We start from the raw sequence: 20,019 nt of genomic DNA, 5'->3' as shown, positions 1-20,019 counted from the left end.
AGTACTTGGTAAATCTCTACACTTATTTTTCAGATAAAGACTTAGGCCCTAAGATTTTAAGCAAGCAAGAGGTTACACGTAAAACCATCGTTAAAACCATCACAGTATTATACAGGTTCTTTTCTGATATCCTGATTACTTAACAAATAAGAAGAAATGAATACTGAATCATTTACATGCTCATGAAGGGGCTACACATTTGTACACACATCCCTCTTCTCCTCTAAAACTGGAAGATCCAAACACAACTTTTCCCAGTTTTATTTCCCCATTCCTAGTGGGCAGTTCGTAGAGGTAAGAGACAAGGGCACAAGGCCATGTGAAGTTTAATTTTATGCATAGTAGGGCAACTATTTCATTCCTTACCTTAAACTTGTCAACTTCAGCTTTTGAACATGTGGCATGGTATGAGAGCACCTGATTTGGAAGAAAAGAAAAAAAAAAAACTTCAATAATAAGATAGGACTGCATTTTCTGAAATTCTCCTGGCTTTAAAAATAATCTTTGCCATCTCCCTTTTCCCTCCACCATGGGAAGGGCACACCTCGAGAGGACACGCTTTCTCAGCCTGCCCCAGATTTCTTGTTACTTAGGACAAATAAACGCTTGTTTGTTTAAGCCAGTATTCGTATAAGGCATATATGCGTATGTACGCATGCACACATGTGCAAATACATATACATAATGTATGTCTATAATTATAGGCGGCCAAACCTACTCTTAATGTATACAACTCTCAAACAAATAAGTGCGGGAAATGCTAACTCATTCCTCACCTTCTAACCTTAGAGAATTACACTGCTCTGACAAGTAAAATGTATTTTGTTAAACTCAGCATTTCCCAATTCCAACTGAATGTAATGTATGTAATGTATTGTATGTAATGTATTAATCTAGTAACATTCCAACCTATTAACCTATTGACCTAGAACTTTGAGAAATGTTGACCCAGGGAATGTACTATACTGTTTGCATGATAGAAACGGGGCCAGAATGAAGGCAGTGCCTCCTATACTGAGAACAGGGGCTCTGAGCCAGACTGCTGGAGTCCTGCAGCTTCCTGGCTTTGGGTGTTTGGATAAACGACTTAATCTCTTTGGGCCTCATTTGCAAAATGGTATAATAATAATACTATCCAGGTTTCTCCTTAACATTAGTAATCTATTCTTGAAAATCAGAAGTTCTACCTCAGAACAAGAACCAGCAGCCTATTTTCCCTTTTTTTTAGGAGGTACCAGGGATTAAACCGGGACTTCATACATGCAAAGCAGTTGCTCAACCACTGTGCTTCATTATTTTTAACAGGAAAAAATTACAAAGCATTATAAGACCTCCAACTGTAAAGACATAAAAGAAATTAGATTTGGTGCCTCATCATTTTTGTCTGGTCGTAAGTTCCTCCTTTGCGTGAACACCTATCTAGCCTAGCCCTGGGTGTAACTGCAAATAGCAGAGCATGCACCTCCATTTGGTTTGGATGCTAAGAGGAGTCCTTGGATTCTCTGAACTGCCTACTGCCTTTTTTTTTTTTTTAAGATTTTTATTTTATTTTTTCATTTCTCCCACCCCCTTGTTATTTGCACTTGCTGTGTCTGCTCATCATCTTCCTTGTTTCTTTAGGAGGCACCAGGAGCCGAACCCGGGATGTTCGATATGGGAGGGAGGCACCTAATCGTTTGAGGCACCTCTGTTCCCTGCTTTGTTTTATCTCTCATTGTGTTTTTCTTCTTATGTCTCTTATTGCATCATCTTGTTGCATCTGCTTGCCGTGCCTGCCCATCATGTCAGCTTGCTGTCTTGCTTGTCCTCTTTAGGAGGCACCAGAAACCTCTGCTTCCTGCTTTGTTGTGTCTCTCATTATGTTTCTTTTTCCTTCTTGTGTCTCTTGCTGTGTCAGCTTGCTGCACCTGCCTGTTGCACCAGCTCACTGTCTTGCTTGTCTTCTCCAGGAGGCACCAGAAACCGAACCAGGGACCTCCCATGTGGTAGGCAGGAGCCCAGTTGCTTGAGACACATCTGCTTCCCTGCCCAGTGTGTTTTTGTGCTGCATAATTTACTAGGAAGCCCTGTATCTCCATAAGACTTGGATGATAACAAGCTGTGCTCAATTTCTACAAGCGGCCCTTGCCGCTTCTGCTTTTTCATTATATAGTTTGAAACTGCCAGTCCCCAGTATCCGGGGGAAAGCACACCCCTGCCCTCTGCTCACAATAAAGGCAAGAACCAGGGACCTACTGGTCATCTTCCCTTCTCTTCCTTGGACCGTCTTCTGCAGGAGCCTGGATTAGATAAGCTCCAGGCCCCTCTGGTGCCTTTGCTGTAACAAAACTGCCCTCTCATGCATTCTCAGCTGGCGGCCTATCTGTGTTTGTGTCTCATCACCCAAAGAACTTCCACATAACATGGAAAACACCAACAACTTCCTAAAACCCAACTAAAATACAGTAATATTCATATGTATGTATGAAACAAAATATGATGTTAGCTTATAAATGGCTTTAAATGTTACTTTCTGATCATAATAGAGTTCTTAACAAAACGTTGTTCTGTGGTCAGTAACATATCTTCCATTGTAAACACCTTTCTCACTCATTTTACTTCTTCTTACAAATTTTTTTCAATACCTTTCACCTTTGGGAGGAGACTTATTATACAATACTAAACAAAAACACGAATGAAATATCAAAGGCATACTGGAGACACGTTCAGGTCAAGGGCTGGACAGCAGAAAAAGCCTTTTTCAGTACAGGCAACATCTGATATACACATCCTGCTTGTTAACTCTACGCGCTTTCCAAAATGCCCACACATGACTCTGATGTATTTAAACCAGTTGTATTTGGAGTGTAAATGAAAACTTTGCCTACACATCATTTTGTTAAACAGTTGTACAGAGTTTTGGGACATGAATACAAAACTTTCTGGAGGACTGTGGGAAGATGGTGATGGACTAACAGGCAGAGCTGAATGCTCTTACATAAACAATGAAGAAAGAGCCAAAAGCTGTCTGAGGGACCTACTTTGGGTGTCAGCAGACCAGGAAAGTGCTACACAACTTCCAGGAGGGTGAGGGACAGAGAGACAAAGAAGCTGAAATGACAAATGTGAGTTACCAAGCCCCTGTGGTGGTACCCTACCCCCAAGATATTAAGCTTGGGTAAAACCCCTGGCTCATTGCAGCCAACTGGGAGGGGAACAGACATCTTCCTCCCTGTCTGCTGTTTCAAGAGAAAACGGAGGGGCTGGGGTGCTTTTCTTCAGTGAATTCAGCCAGCAGAGCCTGCTCTGAATCTCTGATCTGGAAACTCAAGGAACACAGGAAAGCCAAGATGGAAATACCTCCATAGAAAGGTGTGCTGACTAGTGCCATCTGCTGGCCAGTCTGGAAATTGCATGGACAAAATTGTTCTGTGTTCTGTGTCCAACCCCTGGGAGAAAATCTGTGCCCCACTAGTAAGTCCCTGGCCTGATTTTGAAATGCGTCACTATTTCTAACAAGCATATACAATTGCTGTCAAGTTCTCACAGGATTTCTCTTCAACATCTATGGTCACTGATTATAGCTCATTCACTTCTCACCCACTTCAGTTTGGGTTCTACCCCCACCACTTTACTGACACAGCTTATGTCAGTGTTACCAATTTCTTGCTGCCCTATCCATTGGTCCCCCTGTTGTAGTAGTATTGAACTCTGGTCATCACTTCTTCCTTTTTGAAACATCTTCTCTCTTGGCCTTGACATCACACTTTTTTTTTCGCCATCCTGTTGCTCTGGCTTAATGCTAAATGTGGACATTTGCTAGGGCTCAGTGTCTCCTTCAGTGATGCTATACATCCTCATAAATTTATATACCAGCTCTGTGCTGTCAACTTCCAAACTGATATTCCTCCAAGTGGTAGTCAGGATAATGGCTCCCCAAAGATGTCTACTCCTAATTCCTGGAACCTGTGAATATGTATGTTACATGGCAAAGGGGAATTAAGGTTGCTAATCAACTGGCCTTGAGAAGGAGAGATTGCCCTGGATTATCTGGTGGATTTAATGTAATCACAGGGTTCTTATAAGTGTACAAGGGAGGCAGAAGAGTCATTGTGATGCAATATGAGAAAGACTTGACTGCCATTACTGACTTTGAAGATGGAGGAAGGAGCCACAAGCCAAAGAATGCAGGTGGTATCTAGAAGCTGGAAAAGGCAAGGAAAGGGATGGTCTCTAGAGCCTCCAGAAGGAATGCAGCCCTGCCAACATCTTGATTTTAGCCCAGTAACATCCATTTTGGATTTCTAACCTCCAGAATTGCAAAGCAGTGAATTTGTGTCATTTTAGGCTACTGCTTTGGGTAATTTGTTTTAGCAGTAATAGAGAAACTAATACACCTCACAGATCTGTTTCTCTCTGTTTTCCCCAGCCCCATAAATGGCACCCCATCCAATCAGTTGTTTAAGTCTAAGCAACTGTCCTTGATTTCTCCTCCCTTTGCCCTTATATTGACTCCATCAGTGAAACATCTCATTTCTACTCCACTCTACCATTTTGACTCTTTCCACCTTCATGACCATTACTGATGCCCACTCTGCCATTGTCTCCCACCTGGGCTATTGCAATAAACTCTCTATTTCAACCCTAGTCTCCTCCCATCTCTTAGGCATTATAAGCCAGAGCAATTTTTTAAAAGTGTAAAATAGATCATGCCATCCCCAGATGAAAATTAATCAGTGGTTTCTCATTGCACTTAGAATAAAATCCAAATCCCTGACAGACCCTGAAAGATCTGTGTGATCTGATCCTGGACTGCACTTCATGAATCACTCTTTCTCTCTGCTATCATTCTCCAGCCACACCTACCTCCTTGAATCTTTATACTAAGCTGTTTTCTACCTCAGAACCTTTCCACATACTATTTCCTGCCTTCCTGCTTTCATCACCAGGTTGATACTTTCATCTGTCTGGAATTAGGTCCAATGTCACTTCTTCAGTGGTGACTATTACTGTGAGAAACCACATGGCCCACCATTATTCTCTGAGTTAACAGGCTGTCTCCTTCATACCACTTATCACAATATAGAGTTTCCTGTTTGTTCATTTCCTGCCTCCCCCACTAGACGGTAAGACAAGGATCAGATCTGGTTTTGGTTACATACTGATACTTAGTAGACACTCAGTAAACATTTGTTAGTGAATAAAAGTAAAATTATCTTTAAAAATTTCTTGTATGCTTTATTGCTTATTAACATCCTGAATTGGTATATTTTCCTCAATGAAATCATAACATATCTTAGATATGAGCATAAACTGAGCAGTGTAGGTAGGGTTGACAGATTTAACACATAAATATAAAGGACATACAAACAACAAAAGAAAAAATAGATTAATTGGACACCATCAAAATTAAAGACTTTTGTGTGCATGAAAGGTTATTTTCAAGAGAGTAAAAAGACAACACATGAAATGGGATAAAAGAGTTGCAAATTTTATACCTAATAAGAGTTTAATATCCAGAATTTATAAAATACTGCTATAACTCAATTTTTCAAAAATAGGAAAAAGATTTGAATAGACATTTCTCCAAAAAAGATAGACAAATGGTCAATAAGCACATGAAAAGATGCTCAACATCATTAGTCATTAGGGAAATGCAAATCAAAACCAAAATAAAATACTACTTCACATCTACTAGAATGGCTATTATTTTTTAAAAATGAAAAATAACAAGTGTTTCCAAATTGAACCCTTGTGCATTATTAGCAGGGATGTAAAATGTTGTTGTGGAAAACAATTTGGCAATTCCTCAAAAAGTTAAACATAGAATTACCACATGACCCAGCAACTCCATTTCTAGGTATATACCCCAAATAACTGAAAATAGGGACTTGAACATATGCTTGTACATCAATGCCCATAGCAGCATTATTCATAATAGCTAAAATGTGGAAACAACTCAAGTGTCTATCAACAGATGAATGGGCAAAAAATGTGGTATAGCCATACAATGGAATATAATCCAGCCATAAAAAAGAACAAAGTTCTGGGGAGCAGATGTGGCTCAAGTAGGTGAGCACCTGCTTCCCACATGAGAGGTCCTGGATTTGATCTCTGGTGCCTCCTAAAAAACAAAAAGCAAATAATAAGCAAATAAAAAACCCAATTCAGGGTTAGCTGAGCACCAGCTTCCCACTTACAAGGCTCCAGGTTCAATCCCTGACCCCAGTACCTAAAAAAACAACAACGAAGTTCTGATGCATCCTACAACATGGAAGAATGCTAAAAACATTATGCTGGTAAATAAGCCAGGCACAAAAGGACAACTATCATATGAATCCACTTATATGATATACCTAAAATAAGCAAATTTAGAGACAGAAAATAGAATAAAGGTTATTAGGATTGGCTGGAGTGGGGTGGGGAATGGGGAATTATTAGGCTTAATGGGTACAGAATTTCTGAGAAGCATGATGAAAATGTTTGGTAACTGGTAGTGGTGATGGTAGCACAGTATTGTGAATGTAATTACTGCAGTTGAGTTGTACACCTAAAAACAGTTAAAATGGGGAAGTTTGTGTTATATTTATATTACCACAATAAAAATTATAAAAAATTAACAAAACGCTTAAATTTGAATTTCAGATGCACAGTATATTTTTGCAATATTTGGGACATACTTAAAATAATCACTTGTTTATCTGAAATTCAAATTTAACTGGGTGTCTTGTGTTTTATCTGGCAACCCTACTTCTACTCTCACCAAATTAAGAAGGCTGGAAATAAATCTGGAAAATACTAAACCACAACTAAAGTACTTAAGTTCCTCCCCAAATGCCCATCCCACAACATTTCCCAATGACGTTTTGTTCACAATATTTTATCTGACATCCCACCAATGCCTTGAATCTGGAATATTTTCAGTAATGCCACATAGCCTCATTAATCTCAAACTGAGACAAATCTATGGGAAGTCATTAAAGAAAATATAACAAAAGTAAATCCTGATTATTTTTAGCATAGCCAATTTTCAAAAGAGAATCATGACTGTTTATACACACAAACACACATACAATATGGCACAGCTAATGATTAAAAAAGCAGGGAAGTATCTACAGTTGTGAAAAAAACTTCACAAATTAAAGAATCATGCTATTTTAGACTACTATTGTCAAACCCACTTGGTAAGTTAAAGGTTCTCCCACGATTCCACCACTATACTAACTTTACCGCTCTTTAAATTTCCTAATCTGTGTATTTCTTATTAAGGATTTAATTACAGCATATATTTTGGGTAATAAAATGTTTGCTACAGTAAAAAAGCTTTAATTAGATGCAGTCTAAAAGTTTTGAAGAAAGAAGTATTTGCAAAACTTATATATGTACTATCTTCCTCTATGAGAAACATTGTTAGGTTATGCACTAGTTAATTTTTTGACAGCTAAATAGAATTTGTATAAAACTTATATACAAAAATAAACAGTTGATCCACAGAACACCTGAGGAACTAACATTAAACATTAAACATTAAACTTTACCAAATAAAATTTCTGTCCCACACGGATTTATCTTGTGTGCCTGTATTAATTTTAAAAACATTGTAAAGTAAAAACTAGAGACTCAGTTTTGCTGGTGAGCTCTGACTTTAGAAACTTTTCTAGTCTCAAAAAATAAATCACTAATTGCAAAACCCTACCACATTCAATTAACTTTTGGACTGAACTTGCTCCTAGCAAAAAAAAAAAAAGCCAGATAAAGCAATTATCAGACTCATGAAAAACAGAGGAAAGAAGTCATGTTTTTGCATTGAGTATCCCCAGCAGGAAAGGACGATTAACTGTATTTTAAAAGAAAACTATAAGCAGAGCTATGAGCAAGGCATAATACTACTGTATTATGCCTTGCCCTCTGCTACAAGCAGTTCAAGACCAGCGCCAAATGCTTGCCTTGCAATCCCCAGAATTGCCCCTGAGTAGTTAAGGGCAGATCTCTCACACCAATAGTTTTGAATGTTAATTTATTGTGGATCTGGGCAGCATTTGCTCCTGAAATAGAAATGGCCCGTTACAGAAGCTGGCTGAGAGGAATACAAATGTAAAGAACCACTTACTAGAGAAGAGGTGCACAGATCTTACTGAGGACCCCAGCCTGGCTGTCTGGGGTGGGAAAGGGCTGCATGAATATTTACTCATCTGATGGCAAGGCAGCACTTGGAAACCAAATTGCTATCAGATTTAAGTTAGGTTGGTTCGAAGTAAAATCCCAAATAATTTATCATGCTGAGCTCCAAGGAAATAAAGTAAAGCTTTAATCAGCAGTAAGCCTCGAACCAAGCAAGGTGACGAACCACAAGAAATAAAAAGCCAATTTACTTGAAGTGACCTGACAGAAGTGTCATCTAATGGCACGAAGGACTATACTCCAGGATTTCTAACAAGATGATGACAGGTTTTGAAGACACTGAAATGGAGCAAATGTGCAGAAATGGAGAAATCATCAGTTTCTGCTGTCAGATGTTTAGCAACCGCCTGCTGTTTAATGGAATGAAATGCTCAAAAGGGTACATCAGAGAACTGTGTCCACTATGTGATCTGTTAGAACGACCTTCAGAATATATCTATCAGAAAACATATTTTAAAAATTCTAAGAAGGACTCAACAGTTTTGAATTTAAAGTAGAATAAAAGACAACTGCTGAATATGGGGTAATAACATAAAATAATCAATTGTGAGTGACTTCAAGGATCAGCTGTATTCTTTAAATATATGCAAGAAAAAGGGCAACACTATATAGTTCATAGCAACAGACATTTACTGTGTACCCACTACATGTAAGTGGTTGGGATTGACACTCTGGGTGTCTATGGCCCACCTTGGCAAAAGATTTAATTTGGCGCCTCAACTTTATGTGATTGCTGGTAACTGTATGAAGAACTGTGCTGAAAATGATTGTTGGGGCTTACAGAGGAGCTCAGAAGGAAGGCGTGCCATGGTTGATCAGTTTGTCTTTCATGGGCATTGGGAGAGAATAGTGGCATGTGTGCTGTGCAGTTGCTGCTGCTAGAACATTCTAATACAGAAAATGACCTGAATCAAACTCTTTCAGTCCAGGAGTCTGCTCATGAAAAAGATGCAAAGATAAATTTTGAGGAAATTATGGATGTCAAAATCTAAATGATTAGGTATGTACCTACAACATAGATGTAATTTTGATTTTCAATTTTATTTTATATTATGAACTGTTTGTACTAGCAATAAACATACTAACTCTGTAGCCAGACTCTGACCTCTGTGATAGAAGAAACAATTACCTTCTCAATAATAGGCCTAAAGATTTCCACCTTACCAACTGGGCAAGCTAGTAGAGGGTACAAGAAAGTGCAATTGAAAGAAAATGCCAAATTCTTACGGGGTCTATTTCACTAAAAGAGGAGTCTTAGTTTTGAAAAGTCAGACTCAAAATTTATATGGAAACAGAAAGAAAACAAAAGCATCTATAGAATTGTGTTCAGAAGGATGTGAGTAAAAGGAGCTTTCCAAAGAGCTTGGCTGACTTAAATCTACCTTGACAACAATGTTCCCATAAAGAAGATGAGACTTTTAGGTCAATGTGAGACCTGTCAATCTTCGCTGGGCTCTTTTTAAATTAAACCTCCTTTTAAATTAAACTTCTCTTTAAGTTAAACCTCTTGATACACACATCATCTTTGCATTTAAAGGTAAGGAGTCAAGTTGTTTGTTCACTCAAATCAAAGACAATTATTCTATGTCATTACCCAACTGAACATTTTAATAATAATAACCACACCCCAAATTTTAATCTAATTTTTGAAAGCAAGCTTTTCAAATGCTCTACCCATTAGCTAGTATATGACAACACTGACATTAATTTGGCAGCTGCTCAAACTACCTTATACCCTTTGCCCATAAATTGGTAGGTATCAATATCTATATACTTGCCAGAGGATAACATATTTTGTATTAACTAAATTTCCTGAAACTCAGCAGGAATTTTGCATCTAGATTCAACTTACTGTCTGTGGCAGATTAAGAAGGCCACAAATTATGTAACCCTCCGCCCATTTAGAAGTGGATTCTATGTCCCTTCCACTTGAGTCAGGGTGGGCCTTGCAACTGCTTGACTAATTTAATATGTGGAAGTGATCCTATGGTAGTCTCCGGGTCCAGGTCGAAAGACACTGGAAACTTCTACTTCTTGGTTCTTGAAATGTTCTCTCTTGGAGCCCTGAGCTACCGCATACAAGGTCCATTTACTCTGTGAGAAGCTTCTGCCACACGGAGAGGCCTGAAGAATGAAACTCGGTGTGGAAGGAGAGAGGAGCCAAGGAGCACACGGCACCAGGCATGCCAGGGAGTGAAGAAGGTGTCTTGACGTGGCTCTTCCAGGCCCAGCCGTTCAGCCAGCACCCTGTGGGTCACAGACAAGCCACCCATACTAGCACTTCTGAAATTCCTGACTGAGCAAATCACAAGCAAAATGAAACGGTCGTTTTAAGCCAATAAGTATTGGGATAGTTGGTTAAGAAAGAATAAATAAACAAAACACCATCAACTTTCAAAGTATGCCATTTACAGATTTCTGTAACCCAGGTATTAACTGAAGCTTCTAGTCTTTCAAAATCTAGGGAAGATTCAAGCCATTCAAACCATAAAACCATGAAATATTGTGGAAATCCAAAGCCCTTTTCAAAATATTTCTTGCTAGGAATTCTCAGCTTGGCCTTCATAATTATTGGACTAAATGTGAAATTCACCCCCTTCTTAATTTCTACCAAAAAAAAAAAAATCCACTCACACAAAACATTCAAAAAGACTTTTTCCTTCTTCCTTCCTCTCTCCCTCCATCTCGCTCTCCCTCCTTCCTTCCCTTTTTGAGAAGACTAATGAGAGTTATATCAAAACAAATAACTTTAAATGAAATGTTGGCCTCATTGTTCTCAAGAAACCTTTGAGCCCTTCACCAATGGGGCATTTCACCAGCCATTCACTTCATTCAGTCTCTGCCTCACTTCCTTTCTCTGGTTCCTCCCTGTTGTAACCTTCCATTGTTCTGTTTCTCCTGTCACATATCATTTTCAGTGTAAAATAACAAAGGCTGCCATTTCTCTTACAAAATGGTTTCCCATCCTCTGATTGTGGCGGGCAGTCAATATTTATTCCCTCATCACCTTTTCTACTCCAAAAGGGCTTATCAGGATTTCCAAAGAGAATTATTTTCTTAAGAAGAATTCTGGTGCCCACAGGTGGATAACCGCCCCCACCTTGTTAGACTTCAGAAGTTCTCATGTGCATCTTAAGTCATTCATTTGCTCCATAGTTTTCACACTTTAGCGTGCTACAAAGATGGCTGGACCCTGACCCCAGAGTTCTGATTTGGCAGGTCTGGGATATGGACAGAGGATTAGCAGTTCTAACAAGGCCCAGCTGATGCTGACGGTATTACTCTGGGGACACCCTATGAGAAACACTGGTCAAAAATTCCTGGATTAGAGTGCTCTATAGGAGTTGGATGTGGGAGTGAGCAGAGAAGAAAAAGACAATATTTTCCCAAATCTTCTCCCAATTTCCAGTTGGATTAAAATATATATTTTTAAGAGATTTGGAAATGTTTCCTTGGCTTTGTTCTACAAATCATACTTTTCACAACTAGTTTTCATTTCTAGTTATGTTGGAATTGCAAAAATGCCGTGAAATTAGTTTCAGCAAGAACCAGTTTTGGATCCTTTCACTTAAGAAAACAATTTGGTCAATGTCCTGTTAAAAATCATGTAATAATAGGGAAATGGACTTTGGCCCAGGGGTTAGGGCGTCCGTCTACCACATGGGAGGTCCGCGGTTCAAACCCCGGGCCTCCTTGACCCGTGTGGAGCTGGCCCATGCGCAGTGCTGATGCGCGCAAGGAGTGCCATGCCATGCAGGGGTGTCCCCCGCGTAGGGGAGCCCCATGTGCAAGGAGTGCGCCTGTGAGGAAAGCCGCCCAGCGTGAAAAGAAAGTGCAGCCTGCCCAGGAATGGCGCCGCCCACACTTCCCGTGCTGCTGACGACAACAGAAGCAGACAAAGAAACAAGACGCAGCAAATAGACACCAAGAACAGACAATCAGGGGAGGGGGGGGAATTAAATAAATAAATAAATCTTTAAAAAAAAAAAATCATGTAATGATAAAAGTCAACTCTATTGTATTTTCTGAGCAGACGTGTTGTCTAATGGCATGAAGGACCATACTCCAGAATTTCTTAACAAGATGATAATTCATTCCCTGAATTGTCACTGGCATATAGTTGTCGTCCCACTTAAAAGGTCAGTAGTTATACTTGATTTTAAATACGTGGTTTAACTGCTTTGTGGATCATCTGCGATCATTTCTAAGGCAGATCATTTCCTTTTATTTAGGAAAATTTTGTTTTCTTAATTTGCTATCACTTATACAATGGCTCGGCCATTGAGCACAGGAGGTTTGGTGTCCCATTTGTCTGAGTTCATGATTCTGGCTTCCCCAACCCTGTAACCTTGACCTAACTACTTTAACCTATGTGAGTCTTAGCTACCACATCAGCAAAGGAAAGGAAAATTTGCATTTTCCACTCACATTTCACTCACGAGAGCAAGTCATATAGCTTTATCTAACTTTAGGAGAGTAGGGAAGAATAATCCTACCATGGGTCCAGTGAGGGAGGGAACCAGAAATATTTATTGATTAGCCCTAATGATTAACACAATGGGCTAGGCAATCACCTCATAAGGTTTGTATAAGGATTAAATGAATTCGTAAGTGTAAAGGACCTAGAACAGTGCCTGGTATTCAGGAAATGTTAGCATTATAATTGGTTAAAACACATATATAAAGAAACACAAAACATTTCAATATCAAGCAGGAATTATCTTTTCATTTGACAGGCTTAATTCAAGTGTTATACAGAATACTGAGTGTCAACTGTACTTATCATTTGTAAAACCAATAATCTACTTAGCTAATCCAAACCTGTTAGGAATAAAGCATTTATGGAATACTTTTCTTATTGTGTAAAGCTTGCCATTTAAGTGCTAAAATATACAAAACAAAGAACCATTGATAGGGTTATTTCTAGAATGCATTTCTTACTTTTTAAAATTTATGTATGACATAATTTAATATTTTCTAGCTAACTCAAGCTATCACCAGAAATAGCAATTATTTTATTTCACTCACAGTCTATTCAATTATACATACCATAGGGTTCTTTGAGCCCATATGAAATAGTGCCAGACACTAGGCCTTTTAAAGTCCTATCTTTTTCAATAGTTTAAATATTTCTCCTTGTCTGCTTCCTGGGTCATTAAAATTCTTGAAACTTTCTCCTCTTATTTGCTACTTCTCATTCGATGTAGTTATAAATCTCAGGATATTCTACTAACAATCAATGACCAATCTCAGTAATTTAACCCAAGTTTTATTTCTTGCTCATTGTACATACCCAGCAGGAGTCAGCAGGGGAGTAGGTTTGTGGGAGGCTCCATCTCAATCTACCATCACCTCTACAGAGGGAGGAAGGGCACAGAGTGGGCTGGAGACTGGCTGGTAAGGCTTTTCCTGAGCACACAACACTTCGGTACACTTCACCAGCTAGAACAACTCACACGTCTCCAGCTAATTTCAAGGGAGTGGGGAAGTGTGACCCTACCATGGGCCTGCAGAGGAAGGCCAGAAATATTTGGTAGTGAGATCTAACGGTTACCAGGGAGAAGCAGATGTGATTCAAGTGATTGGGCTCCTGTCTACCATATGCAAGATCCAGGGTTTGATTCCTGGGGCCTCCTGGAGCTGGCCCACATGAGCATTGGCCTAAGGGGAGTGCTGGCCCGTGCAGGAGGGCTGGCCTGAGCAGGGAGTTGGCACAGCAAGATGATGCAACAAAAAGAGACACAGAGGAGAGACAAGAAGAGACACAGCAGACCAGGGAGCTGAGGTGGCACGAGATAGCGAGCACCTCTCTCCGACTCTGGAAGGTCCCAGGATTGGTTCCTGGTGCCGCCTAAAGAGAAGACAAGAAGACACAGGAGAACACACAGCAAATGGATGCAGAAAGCAGACAATAGGGAGCGGAGGGTGGAATAAATAAATCTTAAAAAAAAAAACAACAGTTACCAGGTAAGGTTAGGCAATCAAATAGCAAGTTAGATTAGAACTGTGTTTAAAATCATAACAAATGAGCACAATGAATGATTGAAGTATATAAATTTTGTAGTGTTTATTTGATCTTTGTTCAATTCCTGATTTCTTTCTGTGTTTCAAAAAGTTGTGTTTGGTACACAGAATCTCCAGATAAGCGAGATTGTACTTTACCCAGTAGATAACATTACATATAGTATATGCTTATTACATATTGCTGATTTGACTCAACACATTCTGATACCATAGAAAAAATGTATTATAAGTTAAGGGTTATAATTAATTTCATTGTATTATATAACTTTCAGGAACTGCTTAGTTACAAATTTCATGTCCTTAGGGTGAAATAGCCTATTTCTTTTGAAAAATTAAATATGGTATTAATTTTTCCAATTTTTCTGTTTTCAGTAGTCCCTCATAAAGGATGTCAACCGTTAACACTAAAATTTAAAAAGGTTTTTATAATTAATTCTTAGTGTGATTCAATATGACTCTATACACATGCATATTGGACTATAATTTATAATGGTTTCAAAATGTGTTCCACATTCTTTTTAAAGTGAGGCTGTTTTTCTTAATCATATAGGTTATTAAATATATTAATGTTTCTCAAATGCTTTTCTAATGAACTCCTTGCTCACTTGCTTTTCTTATTTGTTAATAAGAACAGAGGAGAACATAGCATTCTTTTGGACAAATTGAGCAACTTGAATTGTTTATACAGTGTCTAAAACAACTATAACCTGTGCCAATGGTTCTTCAAATCTGTAATCTAAGTATCTGTAAATTAGTAGCCTGATTTCACTTAATGCCACACTTCTGAGCAGTTCATTTTTGAATGCTTATAAATAATTATTTTCTGCACCACCCCCAAGGTTTATGCATAATCGGCAGGCTAGCAGGACTGATGGTTTGGGAGAGGGACACATGGGTTAACTGTGTTGTTTACTCAGGAACACTGCAGAGAACTTTATGTTTGGAGCAGTTTGGCTTTGCTGGGAGCTTCCTCTAGAGGGAAGAGAGTGAGGTGGGACCATGCCTAGTTTGGGGCACTGCTAAATGGACTGGGGCCACAGGGCGACTGGGAACCATGGAGGAGGGAAAGCCTAAAATTAAGACTAAAAATGTGGGCAATTTCCAATCTCTTCTGGGCCAAAGTTGGTGGCCATGGGATCAGGTGAGGTTTGAGGGAGTAAGTCAGGGCACTGCATAAAAGAAGACAGGTATCTATCTCAGGAGCCATTTATTTAACCACTTATTTATGGAGGACTTAAATTCATGCCAAATACTGTCTTTATGGAGTTTCTGTTTCAGTAGCAGAGACAGACATTAAGCAGACAGACCCAAACTGAGATAAGTTCTACAAAGTCAACCAGTAAAATGCTGAAAAGAGACAATGGGGGCACAGCTAGAGAGGCAGCAAGGAAGTTGGTCAAGGACTGTTTCTGAGGGTATGGAATTTAAGACAAGACCTGGAAAATAAGAAGGAATTAGCCCAGCCAAGGAGCAGAGGAAAAGCTTTTTAGGCAGAAAAATAGCCAATAGGAAGCCACCAAGGGATTTCAGGCAAGAGACTAACATGATCTGACTAGCTTTCTAATCACTGCGACCTTACGAGTCCCTTATGTGTCCCTCCTTAATTTTACCCCATCCCCAGAGGCAATCATGACTCTGATTTTTGTGGCATTCATTTCCTCGCAATATTGTATGGTTTTGCTTTTTTTGGGCATACATAATGGATCTCCATTACATGTGGAACATGATTCAGGTAGCTGTGTGGAGGATGGATTGGAGGTGGGAGAGATAATGATGGAAATCAAAATCTGTATAGCCAGTGCACAGGAATTTGGAAAAAAAGAGCCCCCTTTGGAGAGAAAAGAACCTGAACCACAGAAGGGCTCAGCTCTGAGTTCTTATTCCTGCTGGACATGGAGGGAGCGATACACCAGAGTCCTGGAGAAAAGGGGAGAAGGGCCTGCATACAAGCAAACTAGACTCATGTAAGGGAGGCTGCTTCCCTGTGCCTGAATAAGTACCTGGAGCCCTGTTAACCTCACTGCTCCCAGACTCATTCCAGAATCTAGTTATAAGCAAGGAAGGGAGGGGCTGGGCCACTGTGCTTGGTTCTTCCTGGATCTCAGCTTGGCAGGACTGAAGCTACAAATGGCAGACTTCATTACCTGAATCTGGGGGAGAGCTGGACATCAGCACTGGGAAACACAACACTTTCGAGCATTACTAGTTAACAAATATTTATTGAGCATCAACTACTTTTTAGGAACTATTCTAGGTGATGGGGATACATCAGTGAACAGAAAAAAAACAAAAATCCCCGCATTCATGGAATTTACAATCAAGCGTGGAGAAACAAACAAACAGAAAACTAAAAAATACAGTGAGAGATGGTGATAAGTACTATGGAAAAAAAAAAAACAAACAACAACGAAGTGGGGAAGGGAGGGGTTTGCAAATTTAAACAGTATTTTCTGGGAAGGCGGTACTGAATAGTGACTTGTAAAGACCCAAAGGAGTGGAGAGAGTGAGGCTTGTGGATAGCAGGTAGAAGAGTGCAAAGTACAGGCACAAAGGTCCCGAGGTGAGGGCATGCCTAGCTTGTAAAAGAAACAGCAAAGAGGCCAGTGGGACAAGTAATAAGAGGTGAGAGAGGTGCTAGGCAGTAGATCTTGGAGAGCATTTGGAGGCCATTGCAATGGCTGGTTTTCTGTTAAAGCAAATAAGTGTAGGTTCTTCCTGGGAATGAGAAAAATTTCTCAGAGGCAGTCCCATCCAATTGAACCTTTTGCATTTGCTTAATTAAGGAGCAATGTTCCTCCTTTTCAAAGAGATGAAAGTAGCTTCTTTAGCTTCTTCCTTATCTCTGCCAACTACAGGGGCTGCTGTTAATTCCATAGGCCTATGAGATGCACCTTTTCCTTTGGGTTAATCTCCTTCCTTGGCAATCTGGGTACAATTCCCACCCCAGCCCATCCTACCCTACCAACAAATGCCTGCTGTTTGGAGATGTGATCTGATTGTTTTTTTTTTTTTTTTTTTTTTTTTTTAATTTTTTTATTTTTTATTGACTTTGTAATAATATTACATTAAAAATATATATGTGAGGTCCCATTCAACCCCACCCCCCCACCCCCCCTCTCCCCCCCCCAACAACACTCGTTCCCATCATCATGACATATCCATTGGATTTGGTAAGTACATCTTTGGGCACCTCTGCACCTCATATACATTGGTTCACATCATGGCCCATACTCTCCTCTATTCCATCAAGTAGGCCCTGTGAGGATTTACAATGTCCGGTGATTACCTCTGAAGCACCATCCAGGGCAGCTCCATGTCCCGAAGACGCCTCCACCTCTCATCTCTTCCTGCCTTTCCCCATACCCTTTGTCCATTATGTCCCCTTTTCCCAATCCAATGCCACCTCTTCTATGTGGACACTGGATTGGTTGTGTCCATTGCACCTTTATGTCAAGAGGAGGCTCAGATTCCACCTGGATGCTGGATGCAATCCTCCCATTTTCAGTTGTAATCACTCTAGGCTCCATGGTGTGGTGGTTGTCCTTCTTCACCTCCATCTTAGCTGAGTGTGGTAAGTCCAATAAATCAGATTGTAGGTGCTGGAGTCTGTTGAGGCTCAGGATCTGGCTATCACATTGTCAGTCCAGAGATTCAAATCCCCTAAATATATCTTAAACCCCAACATTAACTGCACCTCCAGCACATTAGCATGGAAGTCTTATGAAGGGAGATCCCATCTGAGTCCAGATTCATCACACATAAACACCATTTCCAAAGAGGGGCCATCTGCCCTGGTAGTTAACCCCATCGGCCATGGCCATAACTCCCATGGGTCTCTTTAGCCCTCAAAGGAACCAATATCTGGGGGTTGTATCTGCTTTATCTGTCTCTCTGACTCTGCTCAGTTGTGCATGAGGGCAAACCTTCTGCCAGCCTCCAGACTCTTTTTTAGAAACTCGTAGCCATATAAACTCATTTCTCCTTTCCATTTCCCCCTTACTTTAGGTCAAACAGCATTTTAAAGTCATGGTATTTTATGTAGACATGGATATTCTGCTGATCCGCATTGAACCTTCCGTATAAGGTCATTTTCCAGTTGCATCATCAGTTGGTAGTTGATAGTGGTCCCTCATTGCCAGGGAGGCTCATCCCCGGGTGTCATGTCCCACGCTGGGGGGAAGGCATTGCATTTACATGCTGAGTTTGGCTTCGAGACTGGCCACATTTGAGTAACATGAAGGCTGACAGAAGGAAATTCCCAGGCACAAAGTTGCTCTAGGCCTTGTTCTTATTTTGGGTTTATCAGCTCACAAGCATAGTCATTAGTATCAGGGGCTCACTGTTGAACCCTCACTCCCTCCCGGTCCCCACCACTGTACCTGGGAGACTGTCGCTGCTCCCCTAGGGACCACGACAGAGCACCACTGGCCAGGAACCCAGTACCCCCCCTACTGTGGTTTTTAATTGTTGCCACTATGAGTATATCCAAACATTACCATGCACCCTGGACATATGATCTGTACAGCTCCCTGTCAGTCATATATCACCTGTCATTGGTATCCCATACCAGTATCCCTCCATTGCCATTGTTGAAACACTCTGTGATCCAGAACTCCCCGAAATTTGAAGCCCAATATAATGTCATGGTCCCTTACTAGGGAATGGCATATAGCGATGGGTTTAAAGGATAGATAAAGAACTTGGATAAAGTTAGATAAAGAACTTAGATAAAGAATGTTGACTTTCAAAAATTCCACATCCTATCTTTTTCTTTTTTCCCTCCCCCCCCCTAATTATTCAGCTTTTCTTCACAGGAGTCCTAGACCACAGCAATGTATATATATAATATACAGCACTCCCACACATCCACCAGAAAACCTTTTCCCTTCCACAGTGATACTCTTACGCCCTATTCATATCATATTTACTTAAAGTGATGTACAGAGTCTGAGACATTAGCTTTCTAACAAGGTGACATCTGTGCTTACATTATGGTGCATACTTTAGGATACACAGTTCTTTACATTTTTAGTTATCCTATGTTTTACATTATGGTTTACATTATCAGTCTGTCATCTCCTATATGTTATGGTGTAATATTACATGTTTTATATCCATCCTTGTGTACTCTCAAGAAGCTCCTCTCTTACCCCCCATTTACTTTGGTTCCACACATTTAACGTCCATTTTCCCTTCCACCTTGGTGCCCTCAGTGATAGCCAACCTCCGTTTCCTGAGGAGCCACTTCCAGAGATAGATGGAATAGTGTTCAGGGCCTAACTTGCTCAACTGCCCCAATGCCCTGGGAGCCACCCTTTCTCTCGAGGGATACAGTTCCCTCTATTGGATGGCATTAGTCCTCCCCAGGATGTGGGTCCACCCCCACTCTCACTACTTGGGTTTCTACCCCATGGTGTCACCCACTCTGGCAGAATGAGCATTTAGACATTCCCCAGGAGCCCGTCCTGCATCAGACCCTCCCCTCCGAGCATTCTAAACAGGTAACCCTCTTTATTATATTTTGATATGATTTTCTCGGCATTTTACTCTCCACCAACACCTGACCCTCTCCTGGTTCGTATGCTACCCCTCCCTCCCCCCACTTTTGGGCAACGTTACCCACCCGTCCCTCCCCAGCCACCCTCAAACCCGCAAAGCCCCAAGCAAAGGCAACCCCTTGCCCCCCTTTTATCTCTTCTTTGTGTTCATACTTACCACCATCTCGTCTTAAATTCCACCCCTGCAGACATCGGCTCATATCCTTCCTCCACCCTCCGATTTCCTGCAAGCCTATCGTTCAGTCTCTTGCTATCTAGGGCAGCTTGTTTATTTCAT

General features: G+C 40.4%; 1 protein-coding gene across 1 annotated transcript in view; it reads right to left on the bottom strand.

Annotated features, from left to right (window-relative positions):
- Positions 1-20,019, bottom strand: part of PDE11A (phosphodiesterase 11A) — a 482,125-nt gene that overhangs the window by 163,142 nt on the left and 298,964 nt on the right. The window contains exon 10 of the mRNA XM_058300593.2: positions 367-417. Coding sequence (XP_058156576.1) covers positions 367-417 — 51 coding nt within the window. The remainder of the gene's footprint in view (positions 1-366; positions 418-20,019) is intronic.

The sequence above is a fragment of the Dasypus novemcinctus genome, chromosome 7 (genome assembly GCF_030445035.2).
Source record: "Dasypus novemcinctus isolate mDasNov1 chromosome 7, mDasNov1.1.hap2, whole genome shotgun sequence".
Lineage (NCBI taxonomy): Eukaryota > Metazoa > Chordata > Mammalia > Cingulata > Dasypodidae > Dasypus > Dasypus novemcinctus.
This window is presented reverse-complemented; position numbering and strand designations above follow the sequence as displayed.